Source organism: Odontesthes bonariensis, chromosome 9 (assembly GCF_027942865.1).
Source record: "Odontesthes bonariensis isolate fOdoBon6 chromosome 9, fOdoBon6.hap1, whole genome shotgun sequence".
Taxonomy (NCBI): domain Eukaryota; kingdom Metazoa; phylum Chordata; class Actinopteri; order Atheriniformes; family Atherinopsidae; genus Odontesthes; species Odontesthes bonariensis.
In genome coordinates this window covers 3097336-3123804 of record NC_134514.1, presented here as the reverse complement: position 1 = coordinate 3123804, position 26469 = coordinate 3097336, and the positions used below count along the sequence as shown (strand labels likewise).

The 26469-nt window shown below is 42.7% G+C and overlaps 1 protein-coding gene across 1 annotated transcript in view; it reads left to right on the top strand.

Moving 5' to 3' along the window:
- Positions 1-2678: 2678 nt before the first annotated feature.
- The window catches only part of timm50 (translocase of inner mitochondrial membrane 50 homolog (S. cerevisiae)), a 50682-nt gene continuing 26891 nt past the window's right edge, over positions 2679-26469 (top strand). The window contains exons 1-4 of the mRNA XM_075472771.1: positions 2679-2915; positions 6985-7141; positions 11144-11175; positions 20807-20828. Of these exons, the coding sequence (XP_075328886.1) occupies positions 2700-2915; positions 6985-7141; positions 11144-11175; positions 20807-20828 (427 nt within the window). The 5' untranslated portion in view covers positions 2679-2699. The remainder of the gene's footprint in view (positions 2916-6984; positions 7142-11143; positions 11176-20806; positions 20829-26469) is intronic.

Genomic DNA, 26469 nt, shown 5'->3' with positions numbered 1-26469 from the left:
TCTGTGTTGTCTCTATGTTTATGTGGCGTTTGGCCTGTGGCCAAATGAGCTTCTTTTTTTTTTTTTTTAAACATATTTATTGGTTTTTCATGATAATATAACAACATCCAACAATTTCAACATCCAAAACACATGGCAGTAAAGAAAATAATAATTAAATTATTAAAAAAGATACATTAAACTGCAGTAATTAGTCAGCAAATTACTGTGCAATGAATATGAAATAATGAAAATAATAAAAATAAATAAGTAAATAAACACATATATAAATAAAAATAATAATAATAATACATTTTTAAAAAGTATTCAAAATGTAGGTTACAGCTTGCACTCCCAACAACAAACTAAATAATTTTCATGATCTCATTCTCCCTCAACAGTTCCAGAAATATCCTCCAACGGCTCATTTTATGCTATCCTACTCAAAGAAGATGAGAGCCCCAGTGAGCGTGATTTCAACATGAATATTATCAGAGCATTTCTTTTCTTTAGCTCTCAGGCTGTTTATTGCTGTGTGCAAGTCAATTCCCTCACTTCACAAGCAAGGGCTCAGAACACCAAGACGTCCACAACATAAACATTTCTGTTCTCATGTGTCTATGCATGAAATCTGCACGCTATCTTTGACCTTATCTGGACTGTTGCTTGTTTTTAATCATTTAAATGATTTTATTTGTTTCTCTTTATATTCTTTTATGTATTTTTAATGCTTCTTGCACTCCCTGCTGCAATGCTTTTATTTTATGTGAAGCACTTTGAACTGTTCTGGACATGAAATGTGCTACAAATAAAGTTGACTTTACAGCATATTTGAACTGGGAGACCCTACCAAACGCCTCCACCACTGTAAGGTGGCAGTTTATGGAGTAGGTCCAAGTCCGAACGATAGATCGATAAAGAAAAGACAAAGACACATATTTGTTAGATTTTATCCTTTTAGCAGGAGAATACATCCTGTCACTGTTAGTGCTGAAAATCAACAACAGCACAGCCACAGATGGAGAGAAAAAGAAAATGAATGAGGAAAAATAACTCCACGAGCATGAATTAGATGAAGCAGGCTTTGTTTTTGTGGTATTGCCTGTAGATGCCTACATCTGTGTCACCTAAGGAGCTGGAGAGTTTCAGCGAGGACAAGAGGAAGTAGAAGTGACGCCTCCTGCTGAAGATGTTGGTGAAGCTGAAGTATCCTTCCTGCCCACAGCTGGTCCTGAAACAGACCTCTTACTGATCAGATTAAACGAAGCACACACAGGAAGCAAATGATGCCGACATCTGCTCCAAACAGCACAATTTAAAGGAAACAGCTAAAACAAATGGAGAAAATAAAGGATTCAGAGAATTAAATATATCATTATTATACCAGAAACACTGTTTTATGTATGTTTATGTATGTATGCAGAAAGCTCTGTGGTGTAAATTGGTATTCCCTCCCCCTATGTGAGAAGGTTTTGATGTAACAGGTAAATAATATCATCCTGCTGAAGAATATGGTCATAAAGTGCTGCAATTTAACTAAAAAACACCTGAGAGCATGATTAAAAATGGTAAATATTATGATTGTTATTGTTATTTATTGGGATTCCTTTGATCCAATTTAAATATTTGGGAGAAAAATCTAATTACAATGAAGTTCCCCTATATGCTGTGTGCTTTTTTAAATTAATTATTTATTTTTATTTAGTCATTTATTATTATTATTATTATTATTAGTTAGTAGTATTTTTTTTATTAGAATTGGTATTATTATTGTTGTTGTTAATATACAATCATTGTAAAAATTAATAATTTTTTGAGCTACTTGACTAATTTGAATTTCCCCCATTGGGGGATGAATAAAGTATTTTTCTATTCTCTTTCCGGTGGATAAATAAATCCTACACGAGTAAGTATAAGTTGCGATGTGTTTTTATCTCATTTTAAAGAAAGTTGACGTGGTTTCTCACTGTCGGACAACGTGTTCTTCGGATCTTTAATACAGGTGATATATATTTTTATATATATATATATATATTTTAATACAACTTTAATTTGCTTTACAAGATACAAAAACAGTGCAAAAACATGACAAGTATCATTAATAATAAATGAAGAACAAATAAGCATACCGAAATAAATACATACATAAGTAGTTTAAATAATAATTGGAGAGAGAGAGAGAGAGAGAGAGAGAGAGAGAGAGAGAGAAAGATTTCAAAGTGGGAGACTAGATTTATATTTTTGATAGCTTTCTTGTTATTAGAGGAGGAAATGGACTTGAAATACATCTGGAGTTCTATCATGAAAGCACAAAAATTTGGTTTCACTTTGGCACAAATTTACATTTGTGGATGTAATACTTAGCAAGAATTAAATTAATTAAAAATATTCTTTTTCAGTGGGAGCATCACTCTTTATAAAACCAAAAATGACATTTTGCAGAAGGAACTCAAAATATTCAGGTGATATAATTGACTACTTTGGGCAGTTTGCCGTCAACCAACATGGCAGTTTTGTGTCGCAAACGAAGGTCAGACTCACTTTTACCTCTGATTGGCCTGAATACCCTAAGTCCCGCCTATTTTCCAAACCACGTGGCCTCTCTACGTTCTGCTTGCGTCTCGCGTCTGCCAATCGAATCATCGGGAGCCAATCGGGTGCCTTTGTCCTTCTGACTCGCGTCACACACGCTCGCCGGCATCCACTGCTACAGATCCAAGATGGCGGCCGCGTCTGTGTTCCCCATGTGTATACGAGCGAGCCGCGGCCTGATGAGGCTCAGGAGCGGGGCGGCGGGTGCCTCCACCCCGGCAGTGGTGGACATCGTCCGCACACTCTCCACGGACAAGCCGCCGGCCGGAACGAGCAGTGCTACGGGCGGGCTAGCTCAGGCTATCCTCCAGGAGAGACTCCAGCAGCAGAAGCAGCAGAGCCAGGTGAGGGGCGCTCGATTTAACAGCACGCAGTGGCGGGGGCGGTGACTGCTAACACCGCTGTTGCTGGGTTAACTATTAAACCCCGCCACACTGAGATGCTCTATGACATCAAATCGAAGCCACTTCCAGCTCGATTTCAGATTGACAGTTAGCTAACATTTTGTCTTCATATTTCCCTAAAGAAATGAGAAACTTATACAATTTTTGGTTGTTTGTTTTCGGCCGTTTTGTCGCGACAAATGTCAGCTTCAAAAGCGACACATTTCCCCTCCACAGCCCCGCGGTACACATGAATGAATGAATGAACCTGGGATTAATTAATTAGCTAACAAGCTAGCAGGGAAACAACGTTAGCAGCTGTTTTCTTTGAGTCTCTTTTTTTGACAGTTCAGTTTAAACACTGGGTAGCTGAGCCCAGTCGGTACCTTGTGTTTTATTTAACCAGAACTCCCCGTGCATGTGTGTGCGTGTTGTTCTGTCCAGGTATCACGGTTAGCATGTAGCTAGCATGGTGCTAGCACGTCAGAGGCAGCCTCCCTCCGTAATGTTGTGGTTCCTGCGTGTGTCACGCTGACTGACCTCCGCCGGGCTGCTTTTTTATCTGTTTTTTATCTGTTGGAGCTGTCAGATAGATATACTAACGGCCAAGGTTTGTTTGGCTTGAAGGTCAGAGCAGACCCCCACCCTTCCTCCTCCTCCCCCAGTCCATCCCTGAAACTACAACCTGTAAGGCAGTGGTTCCCAAACTTTTTTGTGCCCAAGGCACACCAAAGGACAAGTAAAAAATCTCAAGGCACACCTATTGTGCAAAATAGCCCTTATAAAATAACATGTGTTATCACTCATGTCATGTAAAATATCTGTAAATGTGCATAATTATCTACTAATGCAAAATAAAATGTGACAAAGACGACTATATTACTCATTAAATACTTATTAATGAAATATTTCAAAAATTAAATTTGAAACCTTATCAAATTAGGCTTCATCAAAGCAGCAACAACATTCATTTAAACCAGACAAGTCACAAAATTAAACATGAGGCAAAGGAAACTCAGCAGAAAATAAGCTGCATTGACCACGGTCCTAAACTACAAATGATCAATGCAACATTTCAGCAAACAGCATGGAAACATGTGCTATTGTAAATATTTTGCCTACTTACAAATTAGTGAGACACGTGTGCCTGTCAGATTTCTTTAATCCTCGGTGACACTGAGCCAGGGGGCTTACGCAAGTGTTGAAAGTCTTAATAAGTATGGAATTTTGAAGCACTGTTTTCCAGACCTTGAAAAGTCTTGAATTTTGTGTGAAAGTCTTAATAAAGTATGGAAAATAAATGTATGGTAGAATGTTACAGTATGCTGAAAGGCATTGTGAAATGAGAAATAGGAAGGTAGGCTATAGAACTATAATTTTACTAACTGGTCACGTACTGTATCAGCCTAATGGGATGAGATGTGAGTGAACAGACTGCATTCTACATCCATTCATTTTTTTTATAGATAGTTTTTGTGACACTTGTTTGATGTGAAATTCATGTACTTGTGATTTTCATGTTTTGAAAAGTAAAAGCATAATTTACTGTGAATAATGCATTTGTTCATTGAATACTAGCCTATAAAAATGAACATTCCTAATAAACACAGTTGGTACAATCTCAACCAATGAAGTAGGCACACAAGTTAACAGGGAAAAAAAGTAAAAAAGTCTGGAATTTTCATTTGGAAAAAGAGCAAGCGCCCTGTGAGCAGAGAGCCGTGACCTCCTGTTGTTCTTCATGTTTAACCAGAGTTAAGAACGCCAACTCACACAGGCAGGTCGTGGGGAAAGGAAGAAGTTGCTCAATCGTGTGGTGGGAGGTGCTTAGGTAGTCCGATGCAGAAGCATTAGCTCACTAGCAGTTAAGTTAGCATTAGCTAACTTCTCCCGACAGGACGCACTCGTCCTGTGACGTTTCCAATAAATAAATCGAATAAAGAAACGATTTATTGTTTATTTATTGTTTGTTTGCACTTTAATAAAACATTACAAACAAGAGTATATCGCATAAAAGAAAGATATAGAATTAAATAAATAAATAAATATACATACAATAGATAATAAATGATAAGCTGCAGTGAATCAGTGCTGGAGAGGTTAGAAACCCTGGGAGGGATTATCAGGAACCTCACCATTAAGATAAATAAACAAAATCAAATGTATCTTTTCAGGATAAAACATCAAATGGAAGTAATGAGAGAAAAAAAACAAAGAATAAAAACATCACAAAAATCAAGCAATAAATTACAATCAATCAAAAGACTAAATTGCAATGGCAACTATGAACAAAAAAGAGAAGAAAAAGTATTAAGACAGTCCCATAAAGTACAGGTGGTCTTTTAATTTCCTTTACTGATGAATGCCTGCCGGAGCTAAACCAAACTATATTCAGTCGCATCCAAAGCCTTATGCAGGACGACAAGATGGCGTCAGTCGGCTTCATGAGTGACATTTGGAGCTCTGGTGTGAGTCGATGTCGATGCTGAGGAGAGTGAGATGTTTATTATGGTGCACATTTTAAGATTTAATTCCTTTTTCCACAGGAAAACTGAGGTTTACAGTTTACAACTTGTATCAACTCTAAGAGAGTGAAATGTCTGCTGTTGTCTGTGTTGGTGCACATGTTGTGTTGTACACATAATTACTGCCACAAGAAAGCTTAAGCTAGTAAGCTGCACCTACTCTATGTGAGCTGAGTGCAAGTAGTCTCTAAGAGAGTCTCTAGAGTGTGAAATATTCCACAGCCTGGAATAAAACGGGTCAGTCCACGATACTTTCTCATCTCCTAATTTTTATGCTTAATAATACAATGTCGATGTTGTGTACATGAGACAACAATATTGAAGAATTTATGGATTTGACGCTGTGAGCAACTAAAGTCGTGCAATCAGTTGTTGCCTCATCATGATGGCTCTTTGATGGCAATCTCCCTCTGAAAGGTTCCTGTGGCCAAAAATCCAAGGGTGGTGAGGACCTGGACGTGTGGTGGAACTGGGTTTGATCGGCGTGTTTCTCTCTGGAGTTGTGGCTCCAGCAAGCAGCATATTTGCAGCAGCACAGTCCTTGGTGATCTAAATCAGGATGTCAGACATTTGTCTGTCTCCACGGTCTCGGAACACACGCTCTCTTCCAAGAGCCTGACATGCTAAGGCATCCAAAAGTAGCAAGTCAGCCGCTGGTTACGCTTCCCATTAACCTTGTTCTATACAGATTCAAATTAACTTTCAATTAGTGCATAATTTAAGTCAAACAGAATAATGTCAGCATCATTATGGGGTATAATGTGTATATTTATTTATGTTTGCTTCAAAGTAATTAAATACACAATCCATTAGTCAAGCAAACTTTCTTTCTTTCTTTCAAAAATATTTTTGTTGAATTTTCCATATCAACAGCAATGTGAGGGCACATCCAGCATAAAGAGCAGAAGTAATAACAAATAAATAAAGTAAAAACAAAACAAACCCCTTGGGTACGCGGGTGGTAAAATAAACAACACAAACCCCTTGGGTATATAGAAAGTAAATAAAAAATAAAAACACTTTGGGTATGTAGAAAGTAAAATACAACAAAACAAACACCTTGGGTATATAAAAAGTAAAATGAAATAAAACAAATCAAACAACTTGGGTGTATAGATAGTACCATTAGTCAAGCAAACTTGTTTGGAATAACAGCGGACTATTTTAGGAAACTCCTACGACAGGTCTCAATCAATGCGCAAATTCTCTTAAATCACTCGTACGCACGATTTAAGAACAATTGTTTCAACGATTGTTTTAAACACATTTGTGGACAAACTGGAGATCCTCTGAGCATCTCTGCTCCTCACAGACTTTATTATTTTTAGATTATTTTGTGTTGTAACATGAAATATCTTCCGTTCATACTGTGAGCTGTATAATAAATATATAAGTACAGATCTCTGCATCATCCCAACCTTTTAGGCTTCAGGTTACTGTTAAGTGTGAAAATATTAAACCATGAACGCCCTCAGATGTTTGATGTTTCTCTGTTTTCGGTCCAGGGTCAGCCGCCTCCGGACGGGGAGGAGGGTCAGAAGGAGGGAGAGCAGACGGAGGACAAGAAACAGAAGGAGAACACGGCCTACGCTAAAAAGATGGTGCTGCGGCTGACGGGGCTGATGGGGGTGGGCGGGGCGGTCGGCATCGTCTACATATTCGGTGAGTTTGCGTCAGATGGAGCCGTTTCTGAGAGTTTAGATTTAAAGAAAGATACTGAGAGGATGGTGATACAAATGGTTTCACTTCCCCTGAAGAGCTCGACCTCCTTACGCTCCTTTATGGAATCATTCCTTTGATTTTTACCTCTAATTTCTCGCCTTTCGGTTGTATTTTCAGGGTGTTTCCCACATTGTGGCGAGACACTACAGGTGAATAGGGTAATATTTTAAAATAATAGATATCACCATGAAACTTCCTCAGTTGATTACTTATACAAGTACAAGTTTTAGAAATTTGTATGTTTAATTATGCAAATTAGGCATTGTCTCATTAAATATGCGCACATTTGCAGATATTTCCGGAAGCTAGAGCTGAACATGTGATAAAGCCAGGTGCAAAATTCTTTTTTCATTTTGTTTACACACAAAATGAAAAGAAAATTACAGAGGGATTTCAGGATATCTGCTTTCATTTCCTAGGAAATCAAAATATACTGTCCATAGCCTAAAAAACATCGATTTTCGCCATATTTTTTTATTATAATGTCACATAAATCAGGCCAGGAATGATTTATCAACAAATCCTTCTGTAAATATCTTCAGAATACTGCTAAGTTTATAACTGGAAAGTTTGGTGTTAGTAGGTGCTCCATAGGCTGAGATATTGATACTGTAAAAATACAAAAAACTGATTTTGAGAAAACAGCATTTAAAGATTTAAATAGGGGAATTCAATACATTTTTATTAGAAACAATTGCTCAAAAAAAGAATAAATGCTCAGGCCCTTAGTAATACTAATATTGGATAAAATGATCATATTAATAAAGAATACAAGCTCAATACAACACAATAAAAGATGTTCTGCTTCCCGATGGTTCATCAGCTGATCTAATAGATTTTCTTTTATTGCATCTTGCAATAAAAATTAATTTATCTTTTCAAGGTTTTCTTTATAGCAGATTGAAAGAACACATATTGAAGGAGTAGACTGGCCCAAATTCATGAAAAATCCCTGTTTTTGCCTGCCGTGTGTCGCCCTGAACTGGAGGATCTCACACTGTGTTTGGGTCTTTTCTCCGTCCCTCTGATGCTGTTTTGTGTGTTCAGATCCTGAATTCAGTGTTTTTATGCTCAAACTTTAGGATCAAGCTTTAAAATCAAAGCTCAGTCCATTTCTAATCCTCATAACTACATTTTTAACGAGTTTCAATATTAAAAACACTTCTTAACTGACAATAAAGTGGCTCATTGGATCAGTTACACAACAAACAGTTCACTTATATTTTGTTTCACTTCTTAAGGCGAGACACGGCAGGCAAAAACGGGATTTTTTTTCATGATTTTGGGCCAGTCTGCTCCTTCAACATGTGTTCCTTCAACCGGCTATAAAGAAAACCTTGAAAACATAAATTAAAATGTTTATTTGATCACATTTTGTTTACTCGCGGCAGCACGTTTCGCCCGAATTTACCAAAAAGTTAGCATTCCAACGCGCCAAGCCGAGCTTCGTCTGTTTACTGAGGTCTGTCATGACCGGTATCGGTATCTTTTATAGTGTTGTATTGAGCTTGTATGCTTTATTAATAAGATTATTTTATCCAATATTAGTATTACTAAGGGCCTGAGCATTTATTCTGTTTTTGAACAATTGTTTCCAATACAAATGTATTGAATTCCCCTATTTAAATCTTTAGTAGTTTTTTGTATTTTTCCAGTTTCAATATCTCAGCCTATGGAGCACCTACTAACACCAAACTCTCCAGTTATACACTCAGCAGTATTCTGAATATATTTACCGAAGGATTTGTTGATAAATCATTCCTGGCCTGATTTATGTGACCGTGAGGGGAGCATGGGTGTGATTACTTTTACACACTTCCTGTGGAGGAGGACCGCCCACAGGTGGGCGGAGCTAGCGGCTGTCAGTCACAGATGAGCAGCCTGTCTGCAGAGGAGGTTTCAGGTGAAAAAGCCTGTGAGGCAGGAGTTTAAAGTCACTGAGCAGCTGGGATCAGTCAGAAAAGTGCGTCTGGATGCAGAGGAGCAGCCAGCAGGAAGACGTTTGGAGTCCCACCTTCATGGGGATTTTCTCCGGATGATTTGGATTTAACTTCTCTGGAAAGCGGATTATTCCTCTGAGGTTTTCTGGGGGGGTTTGGATCATAACCTGCTCAGGGAAAGTATGTGTTTACCTGCTTTTTGTCATTGATGAAAACCTCTTTTCTGCTGCAAAAGCCCACAAGTTGTTGTTTGGGGTTTAATTTGGAATCTTTTACCCTAAAAACAACTGAACAGTTCCGTATTTCTTTATTTAACTTTCTTTATTTAAAGCTCTTTATTTAGCTTTAAACGCAGAGAAACTTTGTGCTTTAAAGGCTTCCCTGCAGACGTCTGTTCCAGCTGTGGCTCTTCACAGCATTCAGGAACAACAGCAGCCTGAACGACGTCTATAAAAGCTGCTGCTGTTAAAGCGTGAAAGTTTAGCTCTGTTCTGGTTCTGGCTTTTAAACGTTAAAAGTTTGGTTTGAATGACGCAGAGCAGACTTTCTGCTCGTCTGGATCCAGTTTTTTCTGCTGAAAACACAGAAAAGCTGCTTCATCGTCCCCGTTTACCTCCTCTGAAGATGGTCTGAGTCTTTATCGGGTCTCACATCACGATACAGAACATGTTACACCTACAAATGAGACTCAATTCAAAGCTTTAAAATACTTTGATGTTCATGCTGGAAGTCAAACAGGAGGGCTTCCAGATGTGTTGTTTTTAAAATAATCAATCAGTTATATCGATGTTAAAGGTGAGAAATGCCATTTATTCTCTTTCTCAGTTTAATCTCAGTACTCTTTGGGCTGCAGTATATTCAGAACCGCTCCGTTAACCGCCCCTAACTCCCAGGAACATGAATGGATTAAGGATGAGCTTATACAAATTATCTGTTTTAGTATCACGGAGCTTTATGTGAGACATTCAGGTTGGTAAATGTGGTCTTTAAGTCCGGTCCAGATGTTCCCATCGAGCCGGTCGGAACCGACAAACACCTGCAGAAACAGTTAAAGCGATTAAAGAAGTTTTTATCCTGAACTCCTGATCAGATCCTCGATGACACTTCTGCTCAGTTCAGTAGAAAAACTTCTGGATGTCGGTTTAGAATACGGCTAATTTTTTTAAACATATGTTTATTGCACATTTTGTTAATTTACAAACGGTGAACAACATAGAACAAGAAGGTACATACAAGAAAAAACCCGATAATAATAGCAATAATAATTATTAAAATAAAACTAATAAATAAATAACTGGAAGAAGAAAAAAAGAAAAAAAAGGGAACGTTTTTAACCACAAAACAAAATATCATTGCTTGTGTAAGAATCATGGTGGTAGAGAGATGAATAAATGAAAAATATGTGAATAAATAAATGCGTATATCATTATATCAACAACACATACATACATGTGAAGGCCTAAATGTGTTTACTAAATCAAGATGGTATGAAAAGATGGATAAATCTTCATTCCAGCCATCTACTTCAATGTCATTTTTCTCAAAGAAATTACAGAAAACCTTCCAGATTTTCCAAAACCTGTCAAGCTTATTTTTCGTGGTGTAGCTCATCTTTTCTAAAGCCGAGTAAAAAGACTTCCCTGTTAGGTTTGTCCCTTTTCCATGAACAGGCTGTACATCTTTTAGCTTCCAGAAAACAAATACTGAGTAAGGATTTTTCATTTCTGGAGGTCACAAAGTTGTCCGGGTGAATATTCAGTAAACTTTTTCAATGATTCGACCGGCCAGGTTCAACACTTTTTCCCAAAAAGAGAGCATCGGAGGGCGTTCCCACATGCAGCGGAACAAAGAACCTTTTTGTTGCTTACATTTAATGCAAGTATCTGGGATATTTGGGTTAATTACTCGCCATTACTCTCTAGTTATCTGACCGTGAACACGTTTCAACACGTTTTAACACATTTTAACTCAGCTGACAAACTCTTGTTTCTTTCTTTTTCAGGCACAAATTCGATGGATGAACAAGGAAACATGGTGAGTTTCTATAAACACACACACACACGTTTCCTCCAGGTTACCGATGCCTCTCAGAACCACACAGCCATGATGCATTCACTGTCCGTACAGAGTCAGACTCCAGAGCTCAGCTGGTGGTGTTGGCATGCTGCTGTGGAGCTGCTGCATCTGGAGATGTTCCAGAGTGGAACAACATGTCCACAACATGCATTTAGGGCGTCCCGTGTTGCTTCTTCTCCTGTTTGCTGCTCGCCGTGAGGTGTTATGGATGCACGCCGTGTTCGTTCCAGCACGCCAACGACCTGTTCCAGTCGGTTCCAAAGCAAACGGAGGGATTTCCTCAGTGTGCTTCGTGCCTGATGTGTTGGCTCCTCTGCACTGCAGACAGAAACACGTGAAGCACACGTATGAACACGTGTGAACCGCATTAAGCTGGAGTTACAGTTGACGCGTCGCTCACGGCGCAGCCGACCCGCGACGTCAAAATGAAGTTTCAGGCCTGGCGCGTGCCTTGAACAGGCGGCACAGCGCGTTGTCGTGCACCAGTTGATTTATTTATTTTTTTTTGTATCTTGGAACAACAAACCGGATGGACCGATGTGAGACCGGCTCAGTCAGGAGGTGCGTTTGTACAGGCAGCTGTACGAAACTGCAGTGAAACAGCACAGGGAGCGCGTAAACTCCCAGAACTGGTGCACAGAGATGGGCAGAACTTTGGGGAAAGAGGGAGAGTTCTGTAAGAATGTGTGGAAGAAGCTACGGGACAGATACGTGAAGGCAAAGAAGAGGGCAGAGACTCTGTTGATGCCGGGGGCTTCAGACCTTCACCTCTTTTAACTGAATTAAAAAATTAAAATGATCCACATACTGCAGCAGCATCATTGATGACAGTGTTCCTGCTCTTCATTGTTTTCTTCTCGACCTTCTTCGTTGTAGTTAGCGCTACCCTTCAGGTAGCAGCGACACCTCTGTGACGGAGAAAACTGCAAATACTGACGCATCGACTTGCGCCACCGTATATAGCCGGCACGAAATCGTGACGTCATCAACACCGCTCGCGCTAGCCGACGCGGCAACCGTGCAAGAGCCTTTAGGCAGCATCCAGATTTCCATTTGGGTTTAAAAACATCTCGGAGACGCGTTGTTTTTCCTCGAGCCGGAGCCGAACACACGTTTTTAGACTGTGTGTTGTGCAGGGCAGATGTTTTTAGACTCTCTGTGTTGTGCAGGGCAGATGTTTTTAGACTCTTTGTGCAGGGCAGATGTTTTTAGACTCTTTGTGTTGTGCAGGGCAGATGTTTTTAGACTCTGTGTGTTGTGCAGGGCAGATGTTTTTAGACTCTGTGTGTTGTGCAGGGCAGATGTTTTTAGACTCTGTGTGTTGTGCAGGGCAGATGTTTTTAGACTCTGTGTGTTGTGCAGGGCAGATGTTTTTAGACTGTGTGTTGTGCAGGGCAGATGTTTTTAGACTCTTTGTGCAGGGCAGATGTTTTTAGACTCTTTGTGTTGTGCAGGGCAGATGTTTTTAGACTCTGTGTGTTGTGCAGGGCAGATGTTTTTAGACTCTGTGTGTTGTGCAGGGCAGATGTTTTTAGACTCTGTGTGTTGTGCAGGGCAGATGTTTTTAGACTCTGTGTGTTGTGCAGGGCAGATGTTTTTAGACTCTGTGTGTTGTGCAGGGCAGATGTTTTTAGACTCTCTGTGTTGTGCAGGGCAGATGTTTTTAGACTCTTTGTGCAGGGCAGATGTTTTTAGACTCTTTGTGTTGTGCAGGGCAGATGTTTTTAGACTCTGTGTGTTGTGCAGGGCAGATGTTTTTAGACTCTGTGTGTTGTGCGGGGCAGATGTTTTTAGACTCTGTGTGTTGTGCGGGGCAGATGTTTTTAGACTATGTGTGTTGTGCGGGGCAGATGTTTTTAGACTCTGTGTGTTGTGCAGGGCAGATGTTTTTAGACTCTGTGTGTTGTGCAGGGCAGATGTTTTTAGACTCTTTGTGTTGTGCAGGGCAGATGTTTTTAGACTCCGTGTGTTGTGCAGGGCAGATGTTTTTAGACTCTGTGTGTTGTGCAGGGCAGATGTTTTTAGACTCTTTGTGTTGTGCAGGGCAGATGTTTTTAGACTCTGTGTGTTGTGCAGGGCAGATGTTTTTAGACTCTGTGTGTTGTGCAGGGCAGATGTTTTTAGACTCTGTGTGTTGTGCAGGGCAGATGTTTTTAGACTCTGTGTGTTGTGCAGGGCAGATGTTTTTAGACTCTTTGTGTTGTGCAGGGCAGATGTTTTTAGACTGTGTGTTGTGCAGGGCAGATGTTTTTAGACTCTGTGTGTTGTGCAGGGCAGATGTTTTTAGACTCTGTGTGTTGTGCAGGGCAGATGTTTTTAGACTCTGTGTGTTGTGCAGGGCAGATGTTTTTAGACTCTGTGTGTTGTGCAGGGCAGATGTTTTTAGACTCTTTTTGTTGTGCAGGGCAGATGTTTTTAGACTGTGTGTTGTGCAGGGCAGATGTTTTTAGACTCTGTGTGTTGTGCAGGGCAGATGTTTTTAGACTCTGTGTGTTGTGCAGGGCAGATGTTTTTAGACTCTGTGTGTTGTGCAGGGCAGATGTTTTTAGACTCTGTGTGTTGTGCAGGGCAGATGTTTTTAGACTGTGTGTTGTGCAGGGCAGATGTTTTTAGACTCTTTGTGTTGTGCAGGGCAGATGTTTTTAGACTCTTTGTGTTGTGCGGGGCAGATGTTTTTAGACTCTTTGTGTTGTGCAGGGCAGATGTTTTTAGACTGTGTGTTGTGCAGGGCAGATGTTTTTAGACTCTTTGTGTTGTGCAGGGCAGATGTTTTTAGACTCTTTGTGTTGTGCAGGGCAGATGTTTTTAGACTGTGTGTTGTGCAGGGCAGATGTTTTTAGACTCTGTGTGTTGTGCAGGGCAGATGTTTTTAGACTCCGTGTGTTGTGCAGGGCAGATGTTTTTAGACTCTGTGTGTTGTGCAGGGCAGATGTTTTTAGACTCCGTGTGTTGTGCAGGGCAGATGTTTTTAGACTCTGTGTGTTGTGCAGGGCAGATGTTTTTAGACTCCGTGTGTTGTGCAGGGCAGATGTTTTTAGACTCTGTGTGTTGTGCAGGGCAGATGTTTTTAGACTCTTTGTGTTGTGCAGGGCAGATGTTTTTAGACTCTTTGTGTTGTGCAGGGCAGATGTTTTTAGACTCCGTGTGTTGTGCAGGGCAGATGTTTTTAGACTCTTTGTGTTGTGCAGGGCAGATGTTTTTAGACTCCGTGTGTTGTGCAGCGCAGATGTTTTTAGACTCCGTGTGTTGTGCAGCGCTGTTTCTTTCAACAGAAGGAGTTAGAGGGCTGATGTTTTTAAAGTTAAGGGCAGGTCTCACAGGGTAGTTTGCTTTGCTCAAAGAGCTGATTGACCATCATCCTCGGACACGTCTCTCGTTTTCACTGAAGAATTGCCTCAAACTGAAGGGATCTGTCACACATTCGGGTTAGAAAGGTCACAGATTCGGGTTAGAAAGGTCACAGATTCGGGTTAGAAAGGTCACAGATTCAGCGTGTTCTTTGAGTCCAGAGGCACTCATAAAAGCGTCTGTAGTTTTAGTATAACAGTGCCTGATGTCACGTGATGAGGAAGTGATCGTTTTCCTCTGATCTGTGAGCTGGATGCAGCCCCCCCCCCCCCGGCCGTATAAGCTGCTTTAAAGCGCACACTTCTCCGGCCGATGTGATGTGTGCGTGTCTGACGGAGCTGTGAACGCACACAGCTTCGGGCGCTTCATCTCTGACCGCCGTGCAGACGGCCGGTGGCGCTGTGCGAGGTGTGGATCTGGGAAAGGAAGGGCCACACTTATCCCACCTCCACCTCCACCCTTTGTTCTTTATCGGGCGGCACACTCCACCCGGGGCGGGGGGGCTGCTCGTCTGAGCGGCATCAAAGCTCTTCACACGCTCCCCTTCCTTCCAGAGGAGAACCAAACTGCTGCTGCAGAATAAAGGCCCTCAGAGTGGCCGTTAGTCCTTTAAACAACTGATTTTAAACTTTTAATGTTCGTTTTTAAAGCTCTTAACGGCCTCGCCCCGTCGTATTTATCTGAGCTTTTAACAGTCCTGGTAGAGCTCTGAGGTCAACAGATCAGTTTCTGCTTTTTGGACATTTAAACTCTTTAGTTGTCCATTTAAATGCATGAATATGAGTAAACGAGTCCGAGTCTTCCTGTTTTTCTACATGGAAACGTCATCGGCTCGTCTTTTTGGACGTTTTCTTCAGGTTTGAGGCCGGGTGAAACCATCTGGGACTCGTGATGAGGTGTGTCGGCGTCCATTCAGCCGGGGGAGGTTTGCTTCCTTTAAAGAACACACTCCCGACACACCTCTCACGTTGGTGATGGCTCTCCTGTGCCGCCTATCGTCACAAAAGGCACACTTATCTCGCCTCCTCGTCCCGAAGCCTTTCTCGTCCTAACGGGGGGACGTTTCCTGATGGGGGCGGTGACGCCAGGCGTGTGCCGGCGCCCTGAGGTGTTTATCTGGGAAAAGGCTTCGCAGGACGCTCTCATATCGTTCAGATGTGCAGGGACAGAATGGGCTGTTATTTAATGCCTGTTTGGTGTGTCCTTTCACAGTCTGAAGCTCCAGTGAGGACGAGGCACACGCTTTCTGCTGTTTACACCGTTAAACCAGCAGTGAGGCTGCACGTTAGCACTGAACCTGGAGGATTTTAGTTTCAGGCTCCAGTTAGAAACAATGAACCAGTTTAATTATTAAAAAAAATGTTTAATCGGCTCATTTCAGCTGTTGTACTCGTATTTAACGGATGAAAAACGGAATTTAAACAAGTTGAAATGGGATTAACTGATTATTTTCATGGTTTAATCAGACCTGAGCGTGTCCGCTGCTGTCACTTTGCAAGAATAACCAACTTTTAAGACCCTACCGTGGAGGGAAAATGACCGAGTAAAGAGGCTCTGGTGCTGCCACCTGAAAATAGGACTGAAAGAGCAACATTTACACACATTTTTTCATCTTGAATGCATTTCTGATGAATAAATGATTAGTTGTAAGTGGACAATTTGCAGAAATGAGTAAATCATGAAGTTAAATAGATACGAGTCACTTCCTGTTGGACAAACTGTTCGTGTTCAGGTGGAATCGATATTAATCTGCTGCCTTTTTCCTGTCCGGAGGAGCAGATCTCTGCCTGCTGATTCCTCGTTATGACTTCATGGGATCTGACTCTTTATGATTCTAACAGATGTTTCACACCTGCATACGACCATGACATTCACCGAATCTTATTTTAAGTGTAAAACGATGGAAATCTGAGCTGTGTTCTTGGAGTTTGTGTCCTCTGTGGACACCCAGACTGTCTGAGCTGCAGTTTGTGAGGTTTCTACCTGCTCAGACGAGCTCTAAAACATGGCTGCTGGGTGTTTGTGAGGTTTCTACCTGCTTAGGCGAGCTCTAAAACATGGCTGCTGGGTGTTTGTGAGGTTTCTACCTGCTCAGACGAGCTCTAAAACATGGCTGCTGGGTGTTTGTGAGGTTTCTACCTGCTCAGGCGAGCTCTAAAACATGGCTGCTGGGTGTTTGTGAGCTTTGTACCTGCTCAGGCGAGCTCTAAAACATGGCTGCTGAGTGTTTGTGAGGTTTCTACCTGCTCAGGCGAGCTCTAAAACATGGCTGCTGGGTGTTTGTGAGCTTTGTACCTGCTCAGGCGAGCTCTAAAACATGGCTGCTGAGTGTTTTAGAGCTTTGTACCTGCTCAGGCGAGCTCTAAAACATGGCTGCTGGGTGTTTGTGAGGTTTCTACCTGCTCAGACGAGCTCTAAAACATGGCTGCTGAGTGTTTTAGAGCTTTGTTCCTGCTCAGGCGAGCTCTAAAACATGGCTGCTGGGTGTTTGTGAGGTTTCTACCTGCTCAGACGAGCTCTAAAACATGGCTGCTGGGTGTTTGTGAGGTTTCTACCTGCTCAGGCGAGCTCTAAAACATGGCTGCTGGGTGTTTGTGAGGTTTCTACCTGCTCAGACGAGCTCTAAAACATGGCTGCTGGGTGTTTGTGAGGTTTCTACCTGCTCAGGCGAGCTCTAAAACATGGCTGCTGAGTGTTTGTGAGGTTTCTACCTGTTCAGGCGAGCTCTAAAACATGGCTGCTGGGTGTTTGTGAGGTTTCTACCTGCTCAGGCGAGCTCTAAAACATGGCTGCTGGGGCTGGAAACTGTAACCGCTGTAAAACCACGGCTCTATGTTTCCTCCTGAGTTTGTTTGTGAGGACGTGGGAACCGGCCTGCTTTCCAAAGAGCTCTCCTTCCAGTTTTCTCGCACATTATGGCGGCCGTTTCCTGTCTGGCCTGCAGTTCAAAGCCGAGGCACACTTCTCCTTCACCTTCCTCCTCCTCCTCCTCTTCTGAGGGCACATGTCCCAGCTGTGACGCTCTTCAAAGGACTTTTTCCTCGTTAGATTTACATCTTATTGTGCTTCCTTTAAGAGGCTGTGAGGGGGAACTTCTCTTAGTCTACGGCTACACGAAAACGAAACGAGGTTTTTTTTGAAAACGGGTTCGAAAATTCTTGCGACCACACGGAAACGCGCAGCTGTCCAGACGACAACGATGAAACGATACAATACACACGCCGCTGTGTCACGCCACGCTGTGAGACAATAGAGAGGTGTTAAAATTGGCTCCCAGCGTCAACGTGTGGCTGACGCAAAAACGTTTTTGCTGTAACAATGGAAACGAAACGAGGCCGTTTTCAAACTTTCCCACTCTGGAACCCGTTTTCAAAAACTATCGTTTTGGGGTAGTGGGAACGCCGGCTCCGTGTGGCCGCGACAGCGAAACGATAAGAAAAAGTATCGTTTACAGTGAAAAACGTTTCCGTGTAGCCGCAGCCTCTGATTTACGATGCTGCTGGGACCAGAATGTCTCAAAGAGCTTCTTGATTATTCATTTCTGGTGGCATAAAACAGTTTAATCATTTCATTTATATCAATTGTTCCATAATTAATCATTAGATTATATCTTATATTCCTTTTTTAAGCTTTAAAATTAATCTTATTTACTTTTTCTTGATGTTGTATAACATATCATTCTTATTATTGTCTTTTTTTTTCCTACTTTTCTACTTTTAGACGTGATAACATTCATTATTTTGGGATTAGGATTTTTTTTAAACTGAATTTCATATATTAATTTGACTTTTGGTAACTGAAAGCAGTTTTAACGTAAATGTACAACAAAGTTGAAACTATGAAGCTGTTTTTCACAGATGCAGCTAAAGAAATGGGAACAAATGATGTGTCTCTGTGACAGGCTGCTGGGAACAAAGTGCCTAAAGATCCAGTTTAAAACGGCTTCTTTGCTAAGTTTAGAGTTAAGTGGCTGAACAAAGAAAAAAACACATTTTATTTTTATATTTTTATTTATACGTATTTTATTTATTTAGTTTTTTTTCCCCTGGGTGTGAGACCTCCTCCTGCTCTCCCGGGCTGCAGCTCTGCAGTCGTATGGAGGTGTTAATGTGGTTTTTAACGGCCCCTCTCACACCTCTCACTGACCAGCTCCTCCACAGCTGAGCTCTGCGGTTTACTTCCATTCATCCCCACATGTGAGCTGCTGCTTTCCTTACTGTCACTGCTCTGTCGCTTTCATGGCCGCCTTTTCAGGCCAAGTCACTGCACGAGAGCGTTGTGAGGTGTGCACCCAGTTCACTCATTTATTTAGGCAGTAGATGGAGGTGCTGACAGGGGCAGCTTCACCTCAGCTGCCACCAGGTGGAGACGTTCACCTCAGCTGCCACCAGGTGGAGACGTTCACCTCAGCTGCCATTTTCACCTCAGCTGCCACGTTCACCTCAGCTGCCACGTTCACCTCAGCTGCCACGTTCACCTCAGCTGCCACCAGGTGGAGACGTTCACCTCAGCTGCCACCAGGTGGAGACGTTCACCTCAGCTGCCATTTTCACCTCAGCTGCCACGTTCACCTCAGCTGCCACGTTCACCTCAGCTGCCACCAGGTGGAGACGTTCACCTCAGCTGCCACCAGGTGGAGACGTTCACCTCAGCTGCCACCAGGTGGAGACGTTCACCTCAGCTGCCACCAGGTGGAGACGTTCACCTCAGCTGCCACGTTCACCTCAGCTGCCACGTTCACCTCAGCTGCCACCAGGTGGAGACGTTCACCTCAGCTGCCACCAGGTGGAGACGTTCACCTCAGCTGCCACCAGGTGGAGACGTTCACCTCAGCTGCCACCAGGTGGAGACGTTCACCTCAGCTGCCACCAGGTGGAGACTTTCACCTCAGCTGCCACCAGGTGGAGACTTTCACCTCAGCTGCCACGTTCACCTCAGCTGCCACGTTCACCTCAGCTGCCACCAGGTGGAGACGTTCACCTCAGCTGCCACCAGGTGGAGACTTTCACCTCAGCTGCCACCAGGTGGAGACGTTCACCTCAGCTGCCACCAGGTAGAGACGTTCACCTCAGCTGCCACCAGGTAGAGACGTTCACCTCAGCTGCCACCAGGTAGAGACGTTCACCTCAGCTGCCACCAGGTAGAGACGTTCACCTCAGCTGCCACCAGGTAGAGACGTTCACCTCAGCTGCCACCAGGTGGAGACGTTCACCTCAGCTGCCACCAGGTGGAGACGTTCACCTCAGCTGCCACGTTCACCTCAGCTGCCACTTTCACCTCAGCTGCCACTTTCACCTCAGCTGCCACGTTCACCTCAGCTGCCACCAGGTGGAGACGTTCACCTCAGCTGCCACTTTCACCTCAGCTGCCACCAGGTGGAGACGTTCACCTCAGCTGCCACTTTCACCTCAGCTGCCACTTTCACCTCAGCTGCCACCAGGTGGAGACGTTCACCTCAGCTGCCACCAGGTGGAGACGTTCACCTCAGCTGCCACTTTCACCTCAGCTGCCATTTTCACCTCAGCTGCCACGTTCACCTCAGCTGCCACTTTCACCTCAGCTGCCACTTTCACCTCAGCTGCCACCAGGTGGAGACGTTCACCTCAGCTGCCACTTTCACCTCAGCTGCCACCAGGTGGAGACGTTCACCTCAGCTGCCACTTTCACCTCAGCTGCCACTTTCACCTCAGCTGCCACCAGGTGGAGACGTTCACCTCAGCTGCCACTTTCACTTCAGCTGCCATTTTCACCTCAGCTGCCATTTTCACCTCAGCTGCCACGTTCACCTCAGCTGCCACTTTCACCTCAGCTGCCACGTTCACCTCAGCTGCCACCAGGTGGAGACCTTCACCTCAGCTGCCACGTTCACCTCAGCTACCACGTTCACCTCAGCTGCCACGTTCACCTCAGCTGCCACGTTCACCTCAGCTGCCACGTTCACCTCAGCTGCCACGTTCACCTCAGCTGCCACCAGGTGGAGCTGTCACCACAGCTCCTGACCTTCGTCCTGTTTCCTCTCTGCCTGTCACACAGCTTTTATAGCATCTTTCACACAGAGAAACTACCTGAACTCCCCAGAAAAGCTTCTCTGCATTTTATCATCAACACAACCACAAACTCTTTCAGTTTTTCACATCAGACGCACACATTCCTCCTCAGTATACAGGAATGACTCATTATCCACCGGCTGTTTTGTGCAGATCTTTGTCAGATTCTGATATTTCTTCTCTTGTTTTTGCAGATTCCAGACGAGTTCGACAGAGGTGAGTGTTAATCATGCTGTGTGTGTTTACCTTGTGTCTAAATTTAAACATTACACCGTTTTTAACAGACCACCGGGCCCGCTGCTGTTTTTATTGGCCAGTTAATGTCAGATGGGAGTTTTATGTTGTTTCACTTGTTGTTGAAGCTTTTATCGGCCTGGAAATTAAATGAAAAAGACTTCTTTTCTTGTTAAATTGTGTCGACTCCTCCACTCTGATGATGAGTCGGCCGCAGACGTGAAGCTGAGGTTTAATTTCTGAGCGTTTTTGAGCCCAGATGTGGTTGTTTATGGCCTAACCGTACGTTCAGGTACTTTCAGTTTTGTTGTTTCTGGCTGAGGAACTCGTGTAATTTTTGTCGGTTTTATCGGTTTTATTTCTTCTTTAAAGAAAACACGCTGTGGGTTTTGAAGCTCGGAGGGGGACTTTGTAAAGTTTTTACAAATAGATCCATTCATCCTGATTAAGTTTTGTTGACGGAGCAGAACCGGAGTGGGTTCTGGGTTCTCCTTTCTGTTTTTTTTAAATATTTTTTATATATATATGTTTATTAAATTTTTAAAAGACAAAAACAGAAATACACACATTTGGCTCACATACACATCCAAATTCTAGTTCAGATTTAAATTTATACAAGCGAGACATTCAGGAGTCATCCCATATAAATAAGATGAGCAAGCAAAATAAACCAAGTGATCAAAGAAAGGTGCACAGAAACAAAAACATACCAATTAAATGGTAGGGTGGCATTCTCAGTTATGATACAATGAGATATTCAAACCGATATATGACAGAAAGGGTTGCCATGTTTTACAGAAAGCATCATCTTTGCTGTAATTTACACGTCAGATAGTCCAAAGCAACATATTCCAGTATCACCCCGTGCCACTGAGCCTTAGATGGGGCTTTATCCATTATCCAGTTCAAAAGAATACACTTTCCAGCACAGAAAGCAAGTGTTTGGTGAAGTTTTCTCTTAAATTTGTCAGTAATGGACAAAGTAGCAGATATGAGGGGTCATTATTTCTATTAGTGGACAGAATCTTATTCATTTCTTGCTCAGTGACCCACCAAAAACTGCTGGACTTTTCCATGGTGCCACAAACGATTATGTAACGATGAATTTAAAGGAATGTTCTCATTTAACTTCCATCGTTACTGGTTACAGTTGGTCTCCAGATTTCCTGTTTAATCTAACCAGAAGACACTAAGATGGACTCTGAACTTCAGCCATGGATGGCAGAACCGAAGTGTTTTGCCACCTGAAGCTCAGAGAGGAAACCTGAATGTGAGACCTTTTAACGCCTTTAGGGATCAAACAATCTGCTCTCTGATCTGTTTAAGAAGAGTTTATCACAGCTGCTTCCAGGCTGAGCAGCACGAGTGCTGAAAAACACCAGAACAACCACATTACTCTGCTTACTCTGCATTTATGACCTCTGGAACCCGTCAGAGTTAAAGTTCTCCATCCTAACAGGGTTCCCCCTGTTTACCGGACGAGCTTTTATCTCTCTGTGAGGCGTTCTTGATGTTCTTAAAAGCATTATAAAGTATTTGGCCTGGCTTCTAATCGATTTTCTGTTTTATTTACGCACCCATGGGTTTACTTGATTTAACTTTGCCCTCGTTGTCTGATTAACTGTTTTATCTGTATATTCCATCTCCGGAGAAATCCGTTTTTAATCTTCAATTCTCTCTTTTTATGTGTGAATAGTCCAATAAATACTCCCACAAGATGCTGTTTTCCTCTCATGTGGCTCAGAGAGAACGAGTCGGCACTTTAAAGTGCTTTTAATAAACACCAGCAGCATCCAGCGTGTTCATAAAGCTGGAAAAAGTGAGATTTTAAACCGCCCGGATCGATCTGCGATTTCCGATCGCTTCATCAATATTTCTCTCCCAGAGGTGCAGCCGTCTCTTCTTCTGTCCGTCCATCCGTCATGAAACGCTCCCCGAGGTCCTCTTTGTCCTCTTTGTCCTCCTCCCTCCCACTGCGTCTGTAACTTGATGGCTTCCTCGCGGTTTTAGTGAGGTTTTAGAGCGGGGCCGCCCTAAAACCACACAAAAAGTGAATGGGGTCTGGTCCAGGAGGGGAGTGGCTGAATGGACGGAGGTGCAGATGGGACGGATTGATCCGTGAACAGAAGGACCGGACCTCAGGGACACGGAGATTATTTGTATCGGCAGCACATTAGAATTCGTTTAGCCGGAGAGTTTCGTTCCAGCAGATCGAGCCGATAGGAAGCTCACAGATGTCCATCAATCACCCAGAGTGTGGAGGCTTTACGGCGTTCAGTGGTTAAAGCCCGATTCATGCGGTTATTGATCACACGGCTCACTTATGCGCTTAAAAACCCGGATTACTGAGCTCTAAAGTAACCAAAAATTATACTCAAGTAAAAGTACTGTTACTTTATTATAATAATATGACTCAAGAATTGGATTATTTTATAAATAATTATGATTACAATTAATTGAATTCCAATTGGCTTGAATTGGACTTTATTATTTAAGTGCCTTGAGATGACGTTTGTTGTATTTGGCGCTATATAAATAAAAATTAGTTGAATTGAAGTAAAAGTAAAAAGTCATCCAAATAGTTACTTGAGTAAGAGTAAAAAAGTGCTCGGTGAAAAAACTACTCAAGTACTGAGTAACTGTTGAGTAACGTCTGATTTATTTGTTAACACAAGCATTCAATCAGACAGACAAAAATACTAAATAATCATCTTTAGGCAAATTAGAGTTCATCCAATTGATCAAATAAATTAAAATGAATGAATTCATTACAAAATGGCTTAAATTAAAATAATCCAGCTAAATTCAAGAACTTCAATAAAAAATAGGCTAATAGACTTAATAATATTTTTAAAATATAATAATATAATATTTAAAAAAATAAATAAAAGGGACTTAGGAAATGTTTAAAACATATGTAACCCATATGTACGGAAGCCCAGAGCGGACATGGTACGTATAAACTTTTTTCTGATGGTTTTCTCGAGATAACGAGAAAACCTGACAAAATACCGGCTGTTTACAATCTTGTTCCCACGAATTCGGCGCTACTAAAGCTAGCCGCAGTGAGCAACGCACTTCCGGTTATTTTCACAAAATAAAATACCCGTTGCCTTTTATCATAGGGAAAGCCATTACCATACAATTGGTGCTTTTGTTTTGAAAACAGGAAGTGAACCTACCCTCGTTGTAGCTAGCTTGAAACTGCCGTTTTGACAGGAAATGACGATCGGCGACGTCACGTTACGTTGCATCTTGGGTAGTTTGAATATGAGTAGTAACCTCATGATGCATACCCAACATTTAGGAGAATCTAGTATGCATCCGGGAACTTCTCTCTTACTCAAACTCGCATACTTACTCAAAAAGTTAGTAGGAGTAGTAGGAGAAGTATGCGGTTTCGAACACAGCCACAGTCAGGTGGTAGAGCCTCTGGCGGAAGTCTCTCTCTCTGTCAGAATAAAACATTAAAATGAGGCGTACGCGGGGGATAAAAATAATGAGGCGTAGAATACCAAAGAGGTAAGAAGAAAAGTAACCAGCTCATTGTAGCCTAATGTAGCGGAGTAAGAGGACAGCTTCTACTGCACACATCTACTCAAGGAAAAGTAAAAAGTATACAGATTTAAAACTACTCCTAGAAGTACAATATTTTCAAAAACTTACTCAAGTAAATGTAACTCGTTACTACCCACCTCTGCAGACGGGTTCAGTTTCAGTCCGATTTATTAATAACTGAGTAACAGAAAAACAGCTGAAGTCAGGTTTACATTTTAGGTTTTTTATTTATCTGAAGCTGAGGATTCTTAAACGTCTCCGCTGAAGCCGCCGTCGTTGGGCGCCATTTTGAGGATAACATCCTCACATATTGATCTTTCTGAAAGGTGATCAAGGAAGTAATTTCCTGCTGACGTGGTCATCGCTCAGATTTGGATGCGTCTCCGCCACATTTCCCATCAGCCCGCCTCAGAGTAACGGGGGTCAGGCGTGACCTCGGGGCCTCTTAGGGACCTCGGGGGCCAAATCATCCCTGATGAGCTTAGGGACCGGGATGAAAGACCCTGATCCCACAGGATAATCTTCACTCCTTCGTCTCCTTCTTCCTTTCTTCAGTCCCTCACCGTCCTCTCCTCCTGCTCGTCACATCCCATTACTCCTCCTCTTTTTCTTCCTCTCCTCCTCCTCTTTCTTCTTCTTCTTCTGTGGTAGTAACAGAAGGTGAGTGGAGGGATGGATGGATGGATGGATGTGTCCCGTGGGACGTGTTTGACTACAGGCTGCGCCTCAGTGCAAAGTGGCGGCATGCGTGTTGGTGATGCAGAGGAGCGTCAGATGCTATAGCAACCAGGAAACGCGACACACTCCACACGCCTGTGCACGTGCACATCATTCATGACATCACAGATGTGGTCAGAGTCTCTTGTTTCCTGCTGTGAGGACGGAATAATGGATCATGTTGATCAGCTCTGCAGCTTTAATATGAACTCACACTTTACAGCACGTGCACACGCTTTACAGCACGTGCACACACATTACAGCACGTGCACACACTTAGAGGCCTTGCTGCAGTTTGTCACTCGGACTGAAAACAAGCGATCGCTGGCAGCAGGAGGCGTCGTTGGGAAGCAGATGTCGGGCTGGACCAACACTTTTGTTTCAGCTCTCCACACCTCCCTTCATCCCTCCTTTCTCTGACTTTCATCCTCCACTTTCCTCCTGGTTTCCTCCAACCTCCTTCCAGCCTTCACCGTCCTCCTATCTGCATTCCTCTCTCTTTCTTTTCCATCTCTTCATCTTTGTTTTCTTCCCCTTCGCCTCCTTCATTCTGCTTTGAATTATTAAGTCACTCCTTCCTTCTTTTTCTGTCCTTAACCGGCTGTTGTTGGCTCACATACTCGTTTATTTCCAGTCCTCCCATCCCAGCGCGTTGCTTCTCTAAAAGGAAATGTTTTCTAATGAGAACGTGACTGAAAGTTGGATAAATAATTCCTTTTTAAGTCATTCTGTTGTTCTTTAACCGTAAGGTTACTGTTGACCAGAGAAACACCGACTTCAGTCGTTCAGATCAGATAAGATCAGTTCATAGGTTCAGTTCATAGGATCGGTTCATAGGATCGGTTCATAGGATCGGTTCATAGGATCGGTTCATAGGATCGGTTCATAGGATCGGTTCATAGGATCGGTTCATAGGATCGGTTCATAGGTTCAATTCATAAGATTAGTTCATAGGATCAGTTCATAGGATCGGTTCATAGGTTCAATTCGTAGGATCGGTTCGTAGGATCGGTAATAGGATCGGTTCATAGGATTGGTTCATAGGTTCAGTTCATAGGATTGGTTCATAGGTTCAGTTCATAGGATCGGTTCATAGGATCGGTTCATCGGCTCAGTTCATAGGATCGGTTCATAGGATCGGTTCATCGGTTCAGTTCATAGGATCGGTTCATAGGATCGGTTCATAGGATTGGTTCATCGGTTCAGTTCATAGGATCGGTTCATAGGATCGGTTCATAGGATTGGTTCATCGGTTCAGTTCATAGGATCGGTTCATAGGATCGGTTCATCGGTTCAGTTCATAGGATCGGTTCATAGGATCGGTTCATAGGATTGGTTCATCGGTTCA